Source organism: Lissotriton vulgaris, chromosome 8, assembly GCF_964263255.1.
Source record: "Lissotriton vulgaris chromosome 8, aLisVul1.2, whole genome shotgun sequence".
Classification (NCBI taxonomy): Eukaryota; Metazoa; Chordata; class Amphibia; order Caudata; family Salamandridae; genus Lissotriton; species Lissotriton vulgaris.
Window position 1 is genome coordinate 1,391,978,552 of NC_141696.1, and position 21,515 is coordinate 1,392,000,066.

The window sequence follows — 21,515 nt, forward strand, 5'->3', positions numbered from 1 at the left end:
AGGTGGCGCTGCAGTCAGGAATTTCTCAAGGGCCACGATTGCGGCAAGGGCCCACACTACGGCAGTGAAAGCAGCGGTTAATTGTAGACTCGCAGAACACTTCAGTGTGGGTCACCGGTCCGTCCCCGGAGATACGTGTGGTGCCCCCATCCCCCCCCCCCCCCGAGAGACAATAGCAGCTGCAGCAAAAGGAGTAGAACCCATGCACCATACAGGAAGCAGCCCTTTACAGCAATAACACCGAGGGTGGTGCATGCGAGACCCGACTACAGGTTCCCCTGGGGAGACACATCGGAGGCGGCGAGGCTGTGGGACGCGAAGTGGCAGTACGGCTGATTGTTCTGTATACCGGAGTGGTGACAAGGACATATGTAAGGCGCGCTGTGGGTTGCTCCCAAAACACCGAAAAGTGAGGTGGAGGGTCACGGGCAGTGTGACAGGCTGTGTGAGGACTACTGGGCTGTATACTAATATGTGATTGACTGCGGCCCAAAGCTCCGGACACCCACTCTAGGCGGATAGGCCCCTCGCGGCCAGATCTGGGACTGATACTGCGAAGATACTGGAGGACGCAGTCACTCCTAAAAAGCCGGTTCTGGGTCAAGGTAGGACTCTACATGTGCCTACCGTGACACCACAAGTGCCAATCCCTGTCTACTGGAGTGCAGTCCGCCGCCTCGCCGGATGCCCAATCGCATTATTGTGCCACAAGAAAGCAGTGGAGCGTAACAGTCTGTTTGAGGAGGAAGGTGACATACTTGTATAGCCGCGGCGGAGTGCAGCACAGACTATCCGATTTAGGGTCTGCGGTGGTCGTGCCTGGACGCCACAATAAATCGACGAAATGGGACGGAACAGAGCCAAACAACAGGAACAAGGTTGCACGGACTCAGTTAAAGAACTGGCGAACAGCGTGGATAGCACGCCAGCATCTAACTGCATCCCTCCAACTACGATAACTGTTCCGAAGGATAAATTGGACCTCATATTACGAGAAGTAAGGACTCTAGAAAAGCGATAGAGATCCAGATAGGGACCCTGACCACTGGCCTGAATTTGCTTAGGGCAGACCACGCAAAAATGGTGGACAAAGTAAAAGACAACGCGGCGTCGCTAGCTGAGGTTCTGCCCAGGCAGAAACAGGCTGAAACTGATATGAAGCAACTACAGACACAGGTGGCCACTCTACTGGAACGAGTGGAGGATACAGAAGGGAGAGCGAGACAAAACAAGATCCGACTGATTGGTCTGCCGGAGAAATGTGAAGGGTCCGACGCCTCGAACTATATGGAACAGTGGTTTCGGGACCACGTTACGACAGAGGGACTCTCCACACAATACTGCATTGAGCGTGCGCATAGAATACCCACAAGAAGACCTAGACCGGGCGCCCTGCCGCGGCCCCTCATAGTAAAACTACTAAACTTCCAGGACCGAGACACACTGCTACAAAAGGCCAGGGAAGCCGCGCCGATTAACTTTGAAAATGCAAGAATCTCCTTATACCCGGACTACACGGTGTTGGTTCAGAGACAACGGTCTTCCTTTATGGAGGTGAAACGGCGGCTCAGAGACTTGAATTTGAAATATGCCCTACTCTTCCCGGCCAGGCTAAAAATAATGCACGACCAGAAAGCTTATTTTTTTTAAAGTCCTGGAGACGAGGAGGACTGGCTAGAAGTAATGGAACTGACTACCGCTGCAGAGCTCGCCGCACAAAATGAGGAAGGGGGTCGATCCCACACTGGAACCTCGGCGGGACGCAGGGGTGGAAGATCACGTCGGACCACTGTCCGGACACATGTTACCTCACAACAGATAAGGCAGAACAAAACGCAGGCGATCATTGCTACGGCCACTTTCACACACGCCCCTCGAGTAGACACCAAAACCTCCTCGGAGGATGAAGTGACGCATGGTTCGGACTCCGAGGGCAGTGTGGCTCTGTTCCCTTCGGCCACCCCGCAACTGATCACGGAACTGTTTGGTTGAAAGACTCGTGCAAGTACTATTTTTTACCTAAGTGTATCTGTGTTAAGTAATCATGCTTGTCCATCTTTAACACTGTCAGATTCTTACAGAAAGTAAGTCATCATTATTGGGCCCAGGTACCGTTGAAGCTTGAGTGTAGTAACTTGAAGTTGCATAACACCCCATGCAGAGCGCAGGCGCAGCCCCCCATATGGCGAAGGCCCTCTTTATGACCACTATGTTGTTATTAGTTTGGTTTTGTGTTATGGTCTGGTATAGTTCGAATACCAGACCGAGTATTGTAAACGTTGGGGGATGGGACGATCGCAGAATTCACATTGGTTCAGATACACTAGATTTATTGGGAACCATGTTGCCACACAAATGGAGTAATTGCCTGGTACCATGCATGCGCTGGGGAAATTCACCATTGTAACTTGGAACATGGGCACAATGCACAAACGACATAGAATCCATGCGCACTTGCAGCGCCGTAAAACACAGATTGCGTACCTACAAGAGTCACATATGGTGGACAGTGAACTGGTGAAACTTAGGAGGAAATGGCGCTGCCAAATTTTCTCAACCTCCTACTCTAATTATGCTAGGGGTGCCACGATTTGGATACGGCATGGTGTGCCGTTTGTGGCACATGAACAGAGGATTGATAAATTGGGTAGATATGTATTCGTGAAGGGAGCGTTAGATGAACAATTAGTGGTGTAGGGTACAATATACGCCCCTCATTTTGACCAAGATAAATACTGGGACACGGTGAGTGGGGCACTGGCGGGATGGGACACGTGCCCGTGGATATTGGGAGGAGATTGTAACACAGTACTGGATGTGCCTTGAGACAGATCACACTCACCCTTACACGGAGCTGTGGTCTTTAAACAGGCCGAAGCATTGGTGAGATGGGCAGCTGGGTGAGAATTATGCGATGTGTGGAGGATGAGGCATCCGGGGCACAGGGAATACTCCTATTACTCTGCGGTGCACGACCTGCACACTAGGATTGATAGACTTTTTTGCTCTAATAGGATAGCCATGCAAGTGCTTCACACCACGTACCTGCCCAAAACTTTCTCGGATCATAACCCACATGAGATGGTTATCACTTGGGGCAGAATTCCCACCCCGGTCCCCATGTGGAGGTTGTGGCCGCAATTGTTGGAGGACACAGTATTCCGCAATGATCTCTCACAAACTATAGATCATTACTTCCCGGAAAACAGTAATACGGCGACAAGTAGGTTGGTAGAATGGGACGCCTTTAAGGCGGTCATAAGAGGCAAAGCGATCAGTGCAACAGTGGGCACAAGGCAGGAAATCCATAGATCATTGGTAGAGGTAGAAGACTCACTAGGCAGGTTGGAGCAGGAGGCCGTGACAGATGTCGAAAAGAAGGGCCCTTTACAGGAAGCGCGAATTAGACACGCTGAACTCCTAGAAATACTCAGGGTTATAGATTTCCAAGCATATACTCCATGTGCACACGCGGAAGCGGATAAGGCAGGTACTCTACTTGCTAGATTAATTCTGGACACCCCTCCTGCAGTAGTTATTAGTGAAATTAGCACTGAGAATGAGACATGGGTTTCCAGTCAAGGGGATATAAATGATGCATTTCGGAAATAATATGCAACACTATATGGAGGGAACACCGATGCTACCAATGATCAACTGTGGGCTTTTCTATCCTCTTTAACATTCCCAATACTACCGATTGCGGCACAGAAAGAACTGGCGGGCCCAATACGCCGCAAGAGATCAAAGTTGCTATGAAGGGCCTCACACGTAATAAGACCCCTGGCATAGATGGGCTCCCCATTGAACTTTATGCCACGTATGCAGACATCTTAGTACCCCAATTAATGGAACTATTTAAAGAAGCTTGGGATAAGGGTTCCTTACCTCTCACCACAGCGCAGGCGCTTGTAATCTCGCTACTGAAACCCGGAAGGGACCATGCGGACATGGCTAACTACCGCCCACTGTCGCTATTATCCACTGAATACAAAATATTAAGTAAAGTGCTGGCCAAAGGGCTATTGCCATATCGGTCACGGTTGATCCACATAGAACAGACTGGGTTTTTACCGGCACGGAGCACATCATTAAATATCAGGAAATTACATTATTTGATGACAGAAGCGCCAAAGCGGTTCCCTCACGCGGGCTGTCTTTCATCAGACCTTAGGCCGACGTTTGATTCAATAAGCTGGGAATACATGTTTCAAGTATTACTGAAATTTGGGATACCGGAAGGGTATGTAGAATGGTTGCGCCTATTGTACAAGGCCCCGACAGCGCGCACCAGAACGGGTGGACACATATCGGAAGAATATACGATACATAAGGGAACCAGACAGGGCTGTCCACTGTCGCCTCTTCTCTTTATTCTGGCACTGGAACCCTTAGCAATAAAAATGAGACAGGACTTTCTGGGTTGGGGAATTAGACTTCAGAGATACCAAGCTTCAGATAGCTCAGACCACGTTTAAGTATCTGGGTATCCAGATATATAGGAAAAATGCGAACATGTTGGATGGCAACCTTAATAAAGAGATTAGAGCCCTAAGATCCAGTGTCGCCTTTTGGACTGCACTGCCACTGTCTGTAATGGGGAGAGTCGCAATAGCGAAAATGGTTCTTCTGCCACGTTTATTGTACTATTTTACAAATTTGCCATTAATAGAGTCGCAAGCCACTTTCAATTTACTAAACACTCTATTAATAGATTTAATAAGGGGGAAGGGTAGGAGACGTATAAGCTTAAAAAAGCTACAAGTGGGTACCCGCGCCGGAGGGCTGGGAGTTCGGGACATCCGCGCTTATTATTACGCTTGCCAACTAGAATGGTTGTCATACTGGACGGCGGGTCGTAATCTGCAGGAAATAGGGTACACTGCGGCGGACATTGATAATGGAGGTCTGCACGCTTTGTTATTGCCAGGACATAAAATGCGGAAAGACCTACCTCCCTTACTCGACACTGCGCTTAAGTGTTGGAAAGCGGCACTGCACTACACGAATGCACCCCCCTGCATACACAGGCAATATTCCACTGCTGGGAATCCCGCTAGCGAGCAGCATACTCACCACTCGCAGACTAGCACCCTGGGCAGAAGGGGGTGTCAACACGGTAGGAGATCTATTTAGTAAAGAGACGCTTCTATACCATGATGCCTTCGTGCATGAAACGGGTGCCCCGGCTCACCTGTACTTAATGCATGCTGCACTGTTACAATATGTGAAAAAGCACTAGGCACCGCAAAGGAGGGAACCTTCCAGCAATGAGCTAGTGAAGATGGTGCACTATATGGGAAGGGGTAGAGACTTGATTCGTTGGATGTACACTGGCATAAATCCCCAAACAAGGGTCCATTTGGAAGCACTGAAGCTTGCTTGGACGGGGATATAGGTAGAAACATGTCAGACAAGGAATGGACGGCAATAATAGAACATCCCAGAAAGGTATCGAGAAACTCGAAATTAAAATGTATTCAAACAATGGTACCACATCGTGCTTACTTGTCCCCGAGCAGATTGGATAGAACGTTCCCACAAACACAGCATGTCTGCACGCGATGTAAGACGGAAGGGGCAGACTTGATACACATGATATGGGCATGTCCGGTCATACGGGGATACTGGGATAAGATTAGGAGAATAACCAGGACAGCAGCACAACACGAGATCCACGAAACTGTGGAAGAATGCATCTTGGGGTCTGCACAAACATCTGTCCAAATACAAGGTGAAATACCGTTTCATAGACCTTGCATTAATATTAGCTATTAGAACCCTTACTACACGCTGGAAGTCGAGCAAACTCCCCACTATATCGCACTGGTGTACAGAGATGGTACAATGGAGTAATGCAGAAGGTGCAGCACTGCGCAGGGAAGTGAGAGGATTACGTAAGGTACCGATATCGCTAGTATGGGAGGTTATGCTGGAGGAGTGGAAAGCAGCCGATATAGACCAGGCTGACTGATAAGTTTACGCAATGAGGTAAAAGGTGTTGCCCAAGCCTTGAACTCATGTGTACTAACTGCGAAGTTGTATGTATACATATACATGTTAATGTAATGGTAACAATGGTTCTACTGATATGTTTACAGCTCAGGAACTGCGAATGAAAAGTTCGGGGAGGGGGGAGTTAATGGGGATAGTTAGTAATTGAGAAGTCTCATTATGCCATAAGCCGTCCAGGCATGGATATGTGATTGACTGCGGCCCAAAGCTCCGGACACCCACTCTAGGCGGATAGGCCCCTCGCGGCCAGATCTGGGACTGATACTGCGAAGATACTGGAGGACGCAGTCACTCCTAAAAAGCCGGTTCTGGGTCAAGGTAGGACTCTACATGTGCCTACCGTGACACCACAAGTGCCAATCCCTGTCTACTGGAGTGCAGTCCGCCGCCTCGCCGGATGCCCAATCGCATTATTGTGCCACAAGAAAGCAGTGGAGCGTAACAGTCTGTTTGAGGAGGAAGGTGACATACTTGTATAGCCGCGGCGGAGTGCAGCACAGACTATCCGATTTAGGGTCTGCGGTGGTCGTGCCTGGACGCCACAATAAATCGACGAAATGGGACGGAACAGAGCCAAACAACAGGAACAAGGTTGCACGGACCCAGTTAAAGAACTGGCGAACAGCGTGGATAGCACGCCAGCATCTAACTGCATCCCTCCAACTACGATAACTGTTCCGAAGGATAAATTGGACCTCATATTACGAGAAGTAAGGACTCTAGAAAAGCGATAGAGATCCAGATAGGGACCCTGACCACTGGCCTGAATTTGCTTAGGGCGGACCACGCAAAAATGGTGGACAAAGTAAAAGACAACGCGGCGTCGCTAGCTGAGGTTCTGCCCAGGCAGAAACAGGCTGAAACTGATATGAAGCAACTACAGACACAGGTGGCCACTCTACTGGAACGAGTGGAGGATACAGAAGGGAGAGCGAGACAAAACAAGATCCGACTGATTGGTCTGCCGGAGAAATGTGAAGGGTCCGACGCCTCGAACTATATGGAACAGTGGTTTCGGGACCACGTTACGACAGAGGGACTCTCCACACAATACTGCATTGAGCGTGCGCATAGAATACCCACAAGAAGACCTAGACCGGGCGCCCTGCCGCGGCCCCTCATAGTAAAACTACTAAACTTCCAGGACCGAGACACACTGCTACAAAAGGCCAGGGAAGCCGCGCCGATTAACTTTGAAAATGCAAGAATCTCCTTATACCCGGACTACACGGTGTTGGTTCAGAGACAACGGTCTTCCTTTATGGAGGTGAAACGGCGGCACAGAGACTTGAATTTGAAATATGCCCTACTCTTCCCGGCCAGGCTAAAAATAATGCACGACCAGAAAGCTTATTTTTTTTAAAGTCCTGGAGACGAGGAGGACTGGCTAGAAGTAATGGAACTGACTACCGCTGCAGAGCTCGCCGCACAAAATGAGGAAGGGGGTCGATCCCACACTGGAACCTCGGCGGGACGCAGGGGTGGAAGATCACGTCGGACCACTGTCCGGACACATGTTACCTCACAACAGATAAGGCAGAACAAAACGCAGGCGATCATTGCTACGGCCACTTTCACACACGCCCCTCGAGTAGACACCAAAACCTCCTCGGAGGATGAAGTGACGCATGGTTCGGACTCCGAGGGCAGTGTGGCTCTGTTCCCTTCGGCCACCCCGCAACTGATCACGGAACTGTTTGGTTGAAAGACTCGTGCAAGTACTATTTTTTACCTAAGTGTATCTGTGTTAAGTAATCATGCTTGTCCATCTTTAACACTGTCAGATTCTTACAGAAAGTAAGTCATCATTATTGGGCCCAGGTACCGTTGAAGCTTGAGTGTAGTAACTTGAAGTTGCATAACACCCCATGCAGAGCGCAGGCGCAGCCCCCCATATGGCGAAGGCCCTCTTTATGACCACTATGTTGTTATTAGTTTGGTTTTGTGTTATGGTCTGGTATAGTTCGAATACCAGACCGAGTATTGTAAACGTTGGGGGATGGGACGATCGCAGAATTCACATTGGTTCAGATACACTAGATTTATTGGGAACCATGTTGCCACACAAATGGAGTAATTGCCTGGTACCATGCATGCGCTGGGGAAATTTACCATTGTAACTTGGAACATGGGCACAATGCACAAACGACATAGAATCCATGCGCACTTGCAGCGCCGTAAAACACAGATTGCGTACCTACAAGAGTCACATATGGTGGACAGTGAACTGGTGAAACTTAGGAGGAAATGGCGCTGCCAAATTTTCTCAACCTCCTACTCTAATTATGCTAGGGGTGCCACGATTTGGATACGGCATGGTGTGCCGTTTGTGGCACATGAACAGAGGATTGATAAATTGGGTAGATATGTATTCGTGAAGGGAGCGTTAGATGAACAATTAGTGGTGTAGGGTACAATATACGCCCCTCATTTTGACCAAGATAAATACTGGGACACGGTGAGTGGGGCACTGGCGGGATGGGACACGTGCCCGTGGATATTGGGAGGAGATTGTAACACAGTACTGGATGTGCCTTGAGACAGATCACACTCACCCTTACACGGAGCTGTGGTCTTTAAACAGGCCGAAGCATTGGTGAGATGGGCAGCTGGGTGAGAATTATGCGATGTGTGGAGGATGAGGCATCCGGGGCACAGGGAATACTCCTATTACTCTGCGGTGCACGACCTGCACACTAGGATTGATAGACTTTTTTGCTCTAATAGGATAGCCATGCAAGTGCTTCACACCACGTACCTGCCCAAAACTTTCTCGGATCATAACCCACATGAGATGGTTATCACTTGGGGCAGAATTCCCACCCCGGTCCCCATGTGGAGGTTGTGGCCGCAATTGTTGGAGGACACAGTATTCCGCAATGATCTCTCACAAACTATAGATCATTACTTCCCGGAAAACAGTAATACGGCGACGAGTAGGTTGGTAGAATGGGACGCCTTTAAGGCGGTCATAAGAGGCAAAGCGATCAGTGCAACAGTGGGCACAAGGCAGGAAATCCATAGATCATTGGTAGAGGTAGAAGACTCACTAGGCAGGTTGGAGCAGGAGGCCGTGACAGATGTCGAAAAGAAGGGCCCTTTACAGGAAGCGCGAATTAGACACGCTGAACTCCTAGAAATACTCAGGGTTATAGATTTCCAAGCATATACTCCATGTGCACACGCGGAAGCGGATAAGGCAGGTACTCTACTTGCTAGATTAATTCTGGACACCCCTCCTGCAGTAGTTATTAGTGAAATTAGCACTGAGAATGGGACATGGGTTTCCAGTCAAGGGGATATAAATGATGCATTTAGGAAATAATATGCAACACTATATGGAGGGAACACCGATGCTACCAATGATCAACTGTGGGCTTTTCTATCCTCTTTAACATTCCCAATACTACCGATTGCGGCACAGAAAGAACTGGCGGGCCCAATACGCCGCAAGAGATCAAAGTTGCTATGAAGGGCCTCACACGTAATAAGACCCCTGGCATAGATGGGCTCCCCATTGAACTTTATGCCACGTATGCAGACATCTTAGTACCCCAATTAATGGAACTATTTAAAGAAGCTTGGGATAAGGGTTCCTTACCTCTCACCACAGCGCAGGCGCTTGTAATCTCGCTACTGAAACCCTGAAGGGACCATGCGGACATGGCTAACTACCGCCCACTGTCGCTATTATCCACTGAATACAAAATATTAAGTAAAGTGCTGGCCAAAGGGCTATTGCCATATCGGTCACGGTTGATCCACATAGAACAGACTGGGTTTTTACCGGCACGGAGCACATCATTAAATATCAGGAAATTACATTATTTGATGACAGAAGCGCCAAAGCGGTTCCCTCACGCGGGCTGTCTTTCATCAGACCTTAGGCCGACGTTTGATTCAATAAGCTGGGAATACATGTTTCAAGTATTACTGAAATTTGGGATACCGGAAGGGTATGTAGAATGGTTGCGCCTATTGTACAAGGCCCCGACAGCGCGCACCAGAACGGGTGGACACATATCGGAAGAATATACGATACATAAGGGAACCAGACAGGGCTGTCCACTGTCGCCTCTTCTCTTTATTCTGGCACTGGAACCCTTAGCAATAAAAATGAGACAGGACTTTCTGGGTTGGGGAATTAGACTTCAGAGATACCAAGCTTCAGATAGCTCAGACCACGTTTAAGTATCTGGGTATCCAGATATATAGGAAAAATGCGAACATGTTGGATGGCAACCTTAATAAAGAGATTAGAGCCCTAAGATCCAGTGTCGCCTTTTGGACTGCACTGCCACTGTCTGTAATGGGGAGAGTCGCAATAGCGAAAATGGTTCTTCTGCCACGTTTATTGTACTATTTTACAAATTTGCCATTAATAGAGTCGCAAGCCACTTTCAATTTACTAAACACTCTATTAATAGATTTAATAAGGGGGAAGGGTAGGAGACGTATAAGCTTAAAAAAGCTACAAGTGGGTACCCGCGCCGGAGGGCTGGGAGTTCGGGACATCCGCGCTTATTATTACGCTTGCCAACTAGAATGGTTGTCATACTGGACGGCGGGTCGTAATCTGCAGGAAATAGGGTACACTGCGGCGGACATTGATAATGGAGGTCTGCACGCTTTGTTATTGCCAGGACATAAAATGCGGAAAGACCTACCTCCCTTACTCGACACTGCGCTTAAGTGTTGGAAAGCGGCACTGCACTACACGAATGCACCCCCCTGCATACACAGGCAATATTCCACTGCTGGGAATCCCGCTAGCGAGCAGCATACTCACCACTCGCAGACTAGCACCCTGGGCAGAAGGGGGTGTCAACACGGTAGGAGATCTATTTAGTAAAGAGACGCTTCTATACCATGATGCCTTCGTGCATGAAACGGGTGCCCCGGCTCACCTGTACTTAATGCATGCTGCACTGTTACAATATGTGAAAAAGCACTAGGCACCGCAAAGGAGGGAACCTTCCAGCAATGAGCTAGTGAAGATGGTGCACTATATGGGAAGGGGTAGAGACTTGATTCGTTGGATGTACACTGGCATAAATCCCCAAACAAGGGTCCCATTGGAAGCACTGAAGCTTGCTTGGACGGGGATATAGGTAGAAACATGTCAGACAAGGAATGGACGGCAATAATAGAACATCCCAGAAAGGTATCGAGAAACTCGAAATTAAAATGTATTCAAACAATGGTACTACATCGTGCTTACTTGTCCCCGAGCAGATTGGATAGAACGTTCCCACAAACACAGCATGTCTGCACGCGATGTAAGACGGAAGGGGCAGACTTGATACACATGATATGGGCATGTCCGGTCATACGGGGATACTGGGATAAGATTAGGAGAATAACCAGGACAGCAGCACAACACGAGATCCACGAAACTGTGGAAGAATGCATCTTGGGGTCTGCACAAACATCTGTCCAAATACAAGGTGAAATACCGTTTCATAGACCTTGCATTAATATTAGCTATTAGAACCCTTACTACACGCTGGAAGTCGAGCAAACTCCCCACTATATCGCACTGGTGTACAGAGATGGTACAATGGAGTAATGCAGAAGGTGCAGCACTGCGCAGGGAAGTGAGAGGATTACGTAAGGTACCGATATCGCTAGTATGGGAGGTTATGCTGGAGGAGTGGAAAGCAGCCGATATAGACCAGGCTGACTGATAAGTTTACGCAATGAGGTAAAAGGTGTTGCCCAAGCCTTGAACTCATGTGTACTAACTGCGAAGTTGTATGTATACATATACATGTTAATGTAATGGTAACAATGGTTCTACTGATATGTTTACAGCTCAGGAACTGCGAATGAAAAGTTCGGGGAGGGGGGAGTTAATGGGGATAGTTAGTAATTGAGAAGTCTCATTATGCCATATGCCGTCCAGGCATGGATATGATATAGGTTTATACGAATTGTACATATTGAAGGTCAATTAGTGTGTAATTGTAACAATGCTGCACTTGCAAATAGTGTTGAACTGTTGTTGTAAATATTGCAAACAAAAGGACATTACCATGTCAGAGGGATATGTTATATGATACAAAAAAACCTCACAAAATATGTTTAAAAAAAAAAGTTAGGAATCCTAACTTTACTACTCCTAAACTGAGAAAAATCCTAACTTTAAGACTTTCGGTATTCACAGAAGGCATTTAGGAGTCTTAAAGTTAGGAGTCCTAACTTTAGGACTCCTAAATACCTTCTGTGAATACCAAAAGGTTTAAAGTTAGGATTTTTCTCAGTTTAGGAGTAGTAAAGTTGGGAATCCTTAATTTAGGACTCTTAAATTACTTCTGTGACTACGGAAATGAGTAAGTGCCTTCTGTGAATACCAAAATGGTAGTAAGTTTAGGATTTTGTCTTAATTTAATTCTGTGAATCGGGCCCGAAGGGTTGTTATCAACTCAGTGAAGGAAGACGTCAAGCCCAGGGTTAGAGGAAAGAAAAGCAGGATCATTTTCAGCCAGGCAATAACGTTACACAACTCAACCACATACCATTGAAGCAGAGGTCGGCCTATTCCAACCAAACTTAAAAGATTTCATCAGCATCTCATTAAAGAGCAGAAAGAGGTTTAAGGTAAAAATACCAGACTGGAGAATTTCTGCAAATAAATTAGTTGCAATCTCTGCACTGGCTGTGGAAAACCCAATGTTTCTCCAGCTTTACACAGCAGACGAATGGCAAAATGGAAGGAATGATAGAAATCAGCCCGAGAATCCAAGGAAGCATAAAACATTTCCTTAACATCATCCAACTGCTCACACACCTTCTCTGAAGTCATAATGAGGAAGCCAAAGAACCAGAGGAGCAAGCTAAATGCCTGTAGGACTTTGGGATAGAGACTGAGGCTACAGGAGATGCCTCACAATGAGCAGTCCTACAACCTTGGCATACCCAGAGAACCGAGTGAGAGTACTGCATCAGTGTTGGTGCCAATGGCAAAAAGTATGAGAGTGGAACATGGTGAGATCAGCATGGAGACCACCATCTCCTTGAAGATGACTGGCACTGGGGTAACAGCTGTGGACAGAAGGGCATATAACAGGCTTGGAAACTCCTTAGGACCTAAAGGCACACCTGAGGAAGAAGACCAGCAATCCATGGGTGAACACCACCACCTGAGCGGGATCAACACCAGGTGGCGCAAACACAAGGTGTGGGGACCGGAACAGAGCCTAGCACAAGCATCATGCCTCTTCCCAGCCAGGCAAAAGCTAAGCCCAGTGACATCATCGAGGCCAGAGGCATAAGAAGATCCCTAAAAAAATATCTGCCTGAGGTCGAGAGCGACACCTGATTGGAGGAACACGTTTCAACTAGACCAACGTAAAACGGCTGATGGAGGGTGATTTCAACAAGGACCACGAGCCCTGGAAATTATCTTGGAAGCTGGATCCAGATTGAGATCTAGACTGACAATGCACTTTCCATCCAACGCATTCCATCAGGGGTATACCTGGTGACCACTGGAACCGGCAAAAAAAAGAGCCAAACCTGTCTAAAATGCATGTTGAAGATGCAAGGATAAAAATATACTAACAAGGGATCTCACACAACCAGAAACAAATCTACAGCACTGCAAAAATCTTCAAAACAAAAGAATTTCAGAAAATGGCATATCAGATGAGCATCGAAGGGCAGGGAGAAAGGGCAGCTCATATGTCTCCGAGACGTCACATCCAAGAGGGCCGGAACGAAGTTGGATCCGTGGCACCGCCCGATATTGAAAAATTTCTGTATCTAGCCTTTCACTTGAGGGAGGTTCATGAGGTGAGGATTCTGAAAAGAGAAGTATCTATCAGAATTGTTACTTAAGGATACATTCTCAGTGCCTTGTGTGTTTTTGAGTATGGATGCTTAGGAAAGATGATCATAACCTTTACCTCTTTACAATAAATTTCTGATGTTCAGCATGGCGGTATCTAACTAACGAACAAGTTACTTACCTTCGGTAACGATTTTTCTGGTGGATACAGTATCTGCCTGTGGATTCCTCACCTTGAGAATATCCCCCTTGCGTCAGCAATATTCAGAAATTCTTTTTGTAGCTTCGCGCCGACATGGATGACGTCACAGAGGCACGGCATCGCGCGCGACTCCGCTGACGTCACCGACTCCATAATAGGCCCACGCCGGCGTGATGACATCAGTTCCGCCCTTTTTTCCATGCCTTCGAGGCACACAGACGGACCAACAACAGTAGATATTATACACAGTATACAAATTTCAAGATAACACACATAGTGTGAAACCAATGCAGAAAAGCAATTGAAATAAAACCTTTCCTTTGACAATAAAAATATATACATTACAGTAACTCGGGTATAGAAGAGTGGACAACGGGGAGGCGGGTGGGTCAGTGAGAAATCGACAGGCAGATACTGTATCCACCAGAAAAATTGTTACCGAAGGTAAGTAACTTGTTCTTCTGATGGATACATCTGCCAGTGGATTCCTCACCTTGTGAATAGAGTCCCACAGCAGTCCACACTCCCGGAGGAGGGTGTCCACTCTCCTATACCAGAAAATCTTGGAGGACAGAGCGCACAAAGTGGCCGTCCCTCCTCACCTCGGAATCCAAGCAGTAATACTTCGCGAAAGTGGGGAGGGAGGCCCAAGTCGCCGCTCTATAAATGTCCTCTACAGGTATACCCCTGGACAAAGCAGATGTAGAAGACTTTGCTCTAGTAGAGTGAGCTCTTATACCCTCAGGAGGTTCCTTACCAGCCAGGGCGTAGCAGATCTTGATGCATAGTATAATACATCTTGAGAGAGTGCGCTTGTGCACAGCTCTTCCTTTTCTGCAGCCAGCAAATCCAACGAAGAGCTGGTCATCCACTCGATAGTCCTTTGATCTATCAAGATAAAAGCTCACCGCCCTCTTGGGGTCCAGACGGTGAAGTCGCTCCTCCTCCTTGGAAGGGTGAGGGGAGGATAAAAGGGTAGGAAGGGTACTGGATTGTCCTAGATGGAAAGGAGTTACCACCTTATGCAGAAAAGCAGCCCTGGTCCTGAGAACCATTTATTCAGCATGAATGGTCAAGAATGGGGGCTTTGAACTAAGAGCTTGAAGCTCACTTACCCTCCTTGCCGAGGTAATTGCAACCAGGAAGACCGTCTTAAAAGATAAAAGTCTCATGGGACACTTGTGCAAAGGTTCGAAAGGAGAACCCATCAGAAATGTAAGCACAAGATTCAAGTCCCATTGAGGCACAATAAAGGGAGTAGGAGGAAATTTATTTGTAAGGCCCTTTAAAAACCTTAGAACCACAGGAGATGTAAACAAAGACGGCTGATCCGGCAGGCAGAGAAAAGACGACAAAGCCGAAAGATAACCCTTAACTGTAGCCACAGCAAACCCTTGCTGAGCCAGGAAAAGAGCAAATTGAAGTATGTCAGATAAACGAACACTCAAAGGGTCAATGGACTTCTCCCCACACCAAGACACAAATTTAGACCATCTGTATGAATAGATTGACTTAGTGGAGTCACGCCTGGCCGATAAAATGACATCCACCACATCATGTGGGAGAGAAAAGGAATTCAGGTTCCCCCGTTCAATCTCCAGGCATGAAGGTGTAAGGTCTGGAGGTGGGGGTGTAGAACCTGCCCCTCCATCTGAGAGAGGAGATCTGCCCTGAGAGGGAGACGGAGCGGCCGGCACGAGGAGAGGTGGAGAAGATCTGTATACCACATCCTTCTTGGCCAATCCGGGGCGATCAAAATAACTTTGGCCCGGTCTTGATGAATCTTCCTCAGAACCCGAAGAATCAAGGGTATGGGAGGAAACGTGTAAAGGAGTTGTGAGTCCCAACTCAACTGAAACGCGTCCCCCAAGGCTCCCTGCATCGGAAAATGGAGACTGCAGAATGACGGGCAGTGAGCATTCTCGTAAGTGGCGAACAGGTCAACCCGAGGAGTTCCCCACATCCGAAAGACGTGACGAACTACCTCTGGATGAAGCCTCCACTCGTGGTCGGCTGAGAACTGCTGACTAAGACTGTCTGCACGCACGTTTAGAACTCCGGCCAGATGATTTGCCATCAGACAAATCTGATGATCCTGAACCCAGGACCAGAGCCTCTCTGCAGAGACACCGCAACCCTACTCCTCCCTGCTTGTTGATATAACACATTGCGGTGGTGTTGTCCGTCAGGACCTGAACCAACCGACCGCGAAGGGAAGGGAGGAAAGCCTTGAGCGCTAGATGTATCGCCCGCAACTCTAAAAGGTTGATGTGAAGCAACTTTTACTCTGGAGACCAAAGACCCTTGATCTCCAGATTCCCCAGATGAGCACCCCACCCTAGAGGGGATGCATCCGTTATCACCGTGGCCACCGATGGAGGTAGATGGAAGGGCTTTCCTTGAGACAGATTGCCCTCCATGCTCCACCAGGACAGATCCGCTGCAGTTTCTCTGGAGATCCTGATCGACTCCCTGAGATCTCCGTTGTGTTGATACCACTGCCTGCGGAGACACCACTGGAGTGACCTCATATGCAAGCGTGCATGGTTGACCAGCAGAATGCAGGAAGCCATCAGACCGAGCAGACGAAGGACCTTCAAGACTGGAACGACAGCTCCATTGTGAAATAAAGGAATCATTTCCTGTATGTCGCGAATCCGTTGAGGAGGAGGGAATGCCCGACATACAGTTGTATCCAGTACTGCACAAATGAACAGGTTGCGCTGGTAGGGCACCAGGTGAGATTTGGGTACATTTATCGAAAAACCCAACCTGTAGAACAACTGAGTTGTGTCTTGCAGATGATGGAGCACTTTCTCTGGAGATTCCGCCTTGATCAGCCAATCGTCCAGATAAGGGAATACTAGAATCCCTGATCTTCTGAGATGTGCCGCCACCACAGCCATCACCTTGGTGAAGACTCGAGGCGCAGTAGTAACACCAAACGGAAGGACCACAAACTGGTAATGCTGTGATCCCACCATAAAACGGAGATACTTCCTGTGCAACTTCAGGATAGGGATGTGAAAATATGCATATACACTCCATACATAGCATTCAGGAACTGAGTAGAGTCCTGACCTAGTGCCGGAAAAGCTGGATAAGAGCCCACAGGCTGCTCTCGAGGGAGCGGAGTCTTCTCGACTTCAACCTCCACCTCAGGCTGATGCACCGGGGTCGATGAACCCGCAGGCAACGGAGCCTCCTCTTCTCCTCCATCTTCTTCTTCACCCTCCTGGTCAGGTGAATGAGATGGAACCGGAGACGGATTCGATATCGGCTTCGGTGAATGAACGGATGAATCCGCAGACGAAGCCTCACCCTCGGAGACTTGAACCTCTGGAGACGGAGTCACCACATCCTTGTGAAGCAACTTCACCTGCGACTTCGGTCTCGAGCCCAAATCCTTCCCAGAGTGATGACGAGACTCATGACTTCTCTTCTTGTGCCTCTTTTTTGACCTTGAAGCATGAGCTGAAGACGACCTCGAACGCGACCTCGATCGAGACCTCGACCAACGAGTCTGTGACCTCGATCTCTTCTTGTCTTTCTTGTTCTTCATTTTGGCAACAAGGAGCTTAGCCTCCTTCTCATGAAGTGCCTTGGGATTCATCTTCTTACAAGAAGAACATTCTCAACGTCGTGATCCGAACACCAAACACGGCACTCATGCGGATCCGTAATCGACATCATCTTGCCGCATTCTCCGCACGGCTTGAATCCAGTCTTCTTGGTAGACATCTCGACAGAAGACAAGAAGCAAGAAGACACCGAAAAGAACAAACAGTAAGAAAGTTACCAACAGCTACAGAGGATCCCTCGAAAACCGTTAGCGTCGACGACGCGGAAAAAAGGGAACTGATGTCATCACGCCGACGTGGCCCTATTATGGAGTCGGTGACGTCAGCGGAGTCGCGCGCGATGCCGTGCCTCTGTGACGTCGTCCACGTTGGCGCGAAGCTACAAAAAGAATTTCCTAATGTTGCTGACGCAAGGGGGATACTCACAAGGTGAGGAATCCACTGGCAGATGTATCCATCAGAAAAGAGCATTCACTAAAATTTACCTATTTGAACCGAATAGGGGCCCCTTAATTGTAAGAGGTTTTCCTAGTTACTTAACATTTCAAAATTGACGTTGGCTTCAGAAAAATATTACTGTTCCTTTCCATGTAAAGTCTAGACATAAAGTACGGTTAGCTGATGTTGATCGATGCTCTTAAAATATGTACCTTCTTTACATCACAAAAACAACCCTCATTCATACTCTGAATACCATGAACTTGCTGTTAAATCTTATGCACTCCATTTGTTCTTACATAATAAAGGCATTGATGTCAAGGCCATGTGTGCAATCTGATCTTCTGTTGGAACTTCTTATTCAAGCCATTTGGTCTCCCACTTAACAGGTTCCAGCTTTAAAAGCAATTTAAATTAGCCTGCTTGTAATATTGAAATAGAATTAATAATAAAAGGAACATTTGTTACAAACTAGAAACTTTAGGTGTAAACACTTACAAACTATCTTCTGTGGAACCATTCCATTATCCATTTGCAGCCTGTTTTCCATGAATGCTATTCCCAGAATGCTGAAATTGTCCACACTTGCTTCAGCAATTAATTCACTTGGATCTCCAGGATTATATGCCACTGGTAAACAGTAATCTGACCACTTTATCTAAGAAGAGATAAAAACACACACAGTTACTTCTGGAAATGAGAGGGCTGGGGGACAGGGGCAAGAAGAAAGGCACATATTTGCTACAATACCGTTTAGAATTCTAAATTACTACTCATTTATGATTTCGGTATTTTAGTTGCACTTTTCAACTAATGCTGTTTATTGTACTGTGTGCAAATGTCTATTTAGGAAAGAACAGATCGTGATACCCATGACACAAACTAACATCATCCACGCACTGCGTTCGAGCTGGAGGTTTGATGAAAAACACGATCCTTCTCCAGCTTGAGGTACAATGACCTTTAGTACACTAGAAAAGACTTGCAGATTTAGCTAGTCTTCTTAATTTCCATCTTTCCAGTCCCTCAACTGACTGCAAGCTCCTTGCCACCCTTACATGTGTACTGTACACTAAGCAGGCATTTAACTAACAAAAGTGAATTACTGGTGCCAAGATTGAGAACGTCATCTCTCCAAATAAACTAACCAACCTTCACGGTTTCTGTTCAATATTTTTGATCCTTAGTCTTGTTTTTATATAACTTCTATTTTAATTAGGCAATTCAATAAAAGTATTTACATAGGTAAACCATCATGGGAAACATAAGCGTAAGAGTCTGTTACTGCCGAGCTCTTGGTGGTTAATGTAGTAAAGATCCAAATCTTAGATTGAAGGATGGTGATGCCCTGTAAAATACGCCAACTTATGTGGCCCCACATAGGAGAGAAAACTTGCTGCTCAGGCCCTAGTAGACAGATTTCACAGATGTCACAGGTAATTATACACAAATAATAAACCGTATAAACTTGAGCATGGGTAAAGATGAATGGTGAGGTAAGCAGATGATACAGAACAAGCATATTGGCAATAGAAGCATTGGGTGGATTTTTAAAGAGTCCATGTTGTCATACGACAGGTACCCCTTAGTTGGATTAATGACCACTATATGGGAGATCAGCCGGGTCTACTCCCTTCCAACCCCACCCAATAGATGTTCCAAAAGAGGGGGTCACCCTAACTATCCATCCCAGCTGTGACTGTAATTACTCTTGAAGCGCTGGCCTTATTTAGAACCAGTCCGAGACTCTGGAGCCATTGAAGGTCAACTGCGCACATCTGATAAACAGGTACATCACATCTTGATCAAGCCACTCTTCAAAGCCCTTGGGACGGAAATTTGATGCATATCCTGCACACGCAAGCCTTCTAACCACACTGACTCCATCAAAAACAAGCATTTGCAATGCAATATGTCTCGCATTTAATGTGAGTTTAAGCTATTGGCATTGTAGATGACAAAGCCTTTTATTTATGTTTTCAAAACAAAAATAAAAGGCACTGGTATTTGCAATTTCAATAGCTCAAACTTGCATAAATGTGAGACCTATTGCTTTGCAAATGCTTGTTTCAGGTGCACATGGTCAATAAAGGCGAACCACTACAACAATACTGAAAACACATGATTATATTAACTAAAAGGCCAGCACTAGAGGGCAGAGTCCCCAGTGATATGGGGTTATCTGGTAATATTATGCTACCGCAAAGGGTTGAAGTTGTTAATTCGCAAATGTGACTCTAACCAGACTGCAGTAATGCAAATGTCAATTGCCTCGATAACCTCTGCCATAACAGCTAAATTCGGGGATGGCTCACTAGTTAATCCCTTAAGTTTAGAAGGGAGTCTAGCGTATGAACCTTGCAGGGTTACTACTCCTGAACGTCGCAAGGTATTGTGGGTTGTGCAACGACAGCTAAAGGTCCTTTACAGTCGGACAGTCCGGAATTGTCAGTAGGCGAAATGCGTGGTGCAAGAGTTATGCAAATGACGGGGCTGCGCCCGCCTGCCATCTTGCCTATTCACTGACGTCTGCTCTGTCTTTGTAGGATCGCTGTCCAAAGCGGAGTACCACGTCCCAGGACCCCCATGATTGCCACAATGCTCTCCTCCTGCACGGGTCCCCAAGTGAAGTACTCTGGGTGTTCTAGAAGAGACTTAGCATGCAGCATTAGGGAGCGACGAAGCCATATTGTAATTGGGTCTGTCTGATTTACTTATTTGACAAACGAACAGTTGACCACTTTTTTTTTAAAGTATGTACGGGAAATTACTTTTTTTAATAGCATGTGTGCTGTCTTACTAATTACATTTTTGGGTCTCAGATCATAGTTTACATTAGTTTTAATCAACAGGAAGATAGTTTGTTGATGTAGACGTTAAAGTTAACAAGCATTTGCATTGGAAATGGTTAAGTTTAAAACTGAGCGTGGCGCCTCTTCAAGGACACCGCGTTTTTTTTTAATGTTTTTTTTTAACTTTAACACTGAGCGCGGTGTCCTTGAAGCGGCGCGGCGCTCAGTTATAAAGTTTAAAAAAAAAAAAAAAGCTCCTACGCTGCTCCAGCATTGCAGGAGCAAGAGAGGCTGCGCTTGACCGCTTGAGAGCAAGTGAATCAGCAGACACAGTACATTCACTTCTAGACTGTAAACACAAGCAGGCATAAGGGCGCTGTATTAAATAAATAAAAGATATCCCGATCGCCACTTGATGCTGTTTGGGGCGTTGCAGGGGTGTTCTCTGTAGGCAAGCATACGGGGACAGTGAGACAGAGAGATTTGTGCTTGTGCTAATGCCCCTAAAATCAGCCGCAGGTACAAATAAATTTACAGAACAGAAAAAGTTAGAATGGAACCAAGCTCTAAAATTACGCCCATCCTTAGAAACGCGCCTGGAAGAAAGATAACAAGCTGTGGCATTACGCAAAGGCTGCCGCTTATATCGTGCGTCACGGCCGAATCAAGAAAGAAAGTGCTCACCCACTAATTGAAGG

General features: G+C 46.9%; 1 protein-coding gene across 2 annotated transcripts in view; it reads right to left on the reverse strand.

The window, feature by feature from the left end:
• Window positions 1-21,515, reverse strand: part of HLCS (holocarboxylase synthetase) — a 933,637-nt gene that overhangs the window by 779,261 nt on the left and 132,861 nt on the right. For both annotated transcript variants that reach the window (XM_086935401.1, XM_086935400.1), the window contains exon 3: window positions 18,524-18,683. In XM_086935401.1, coding sequence (XP_086791527.1) covers window positions 18,524-18,575 — 52 coding nt within the window. In that variant the 5' untranslated portion in view covers window positions 18,576-18,683. The remainder of the gene's footprint in view (window positions 1-18,523; window positions 18,684-21,515) is intronic.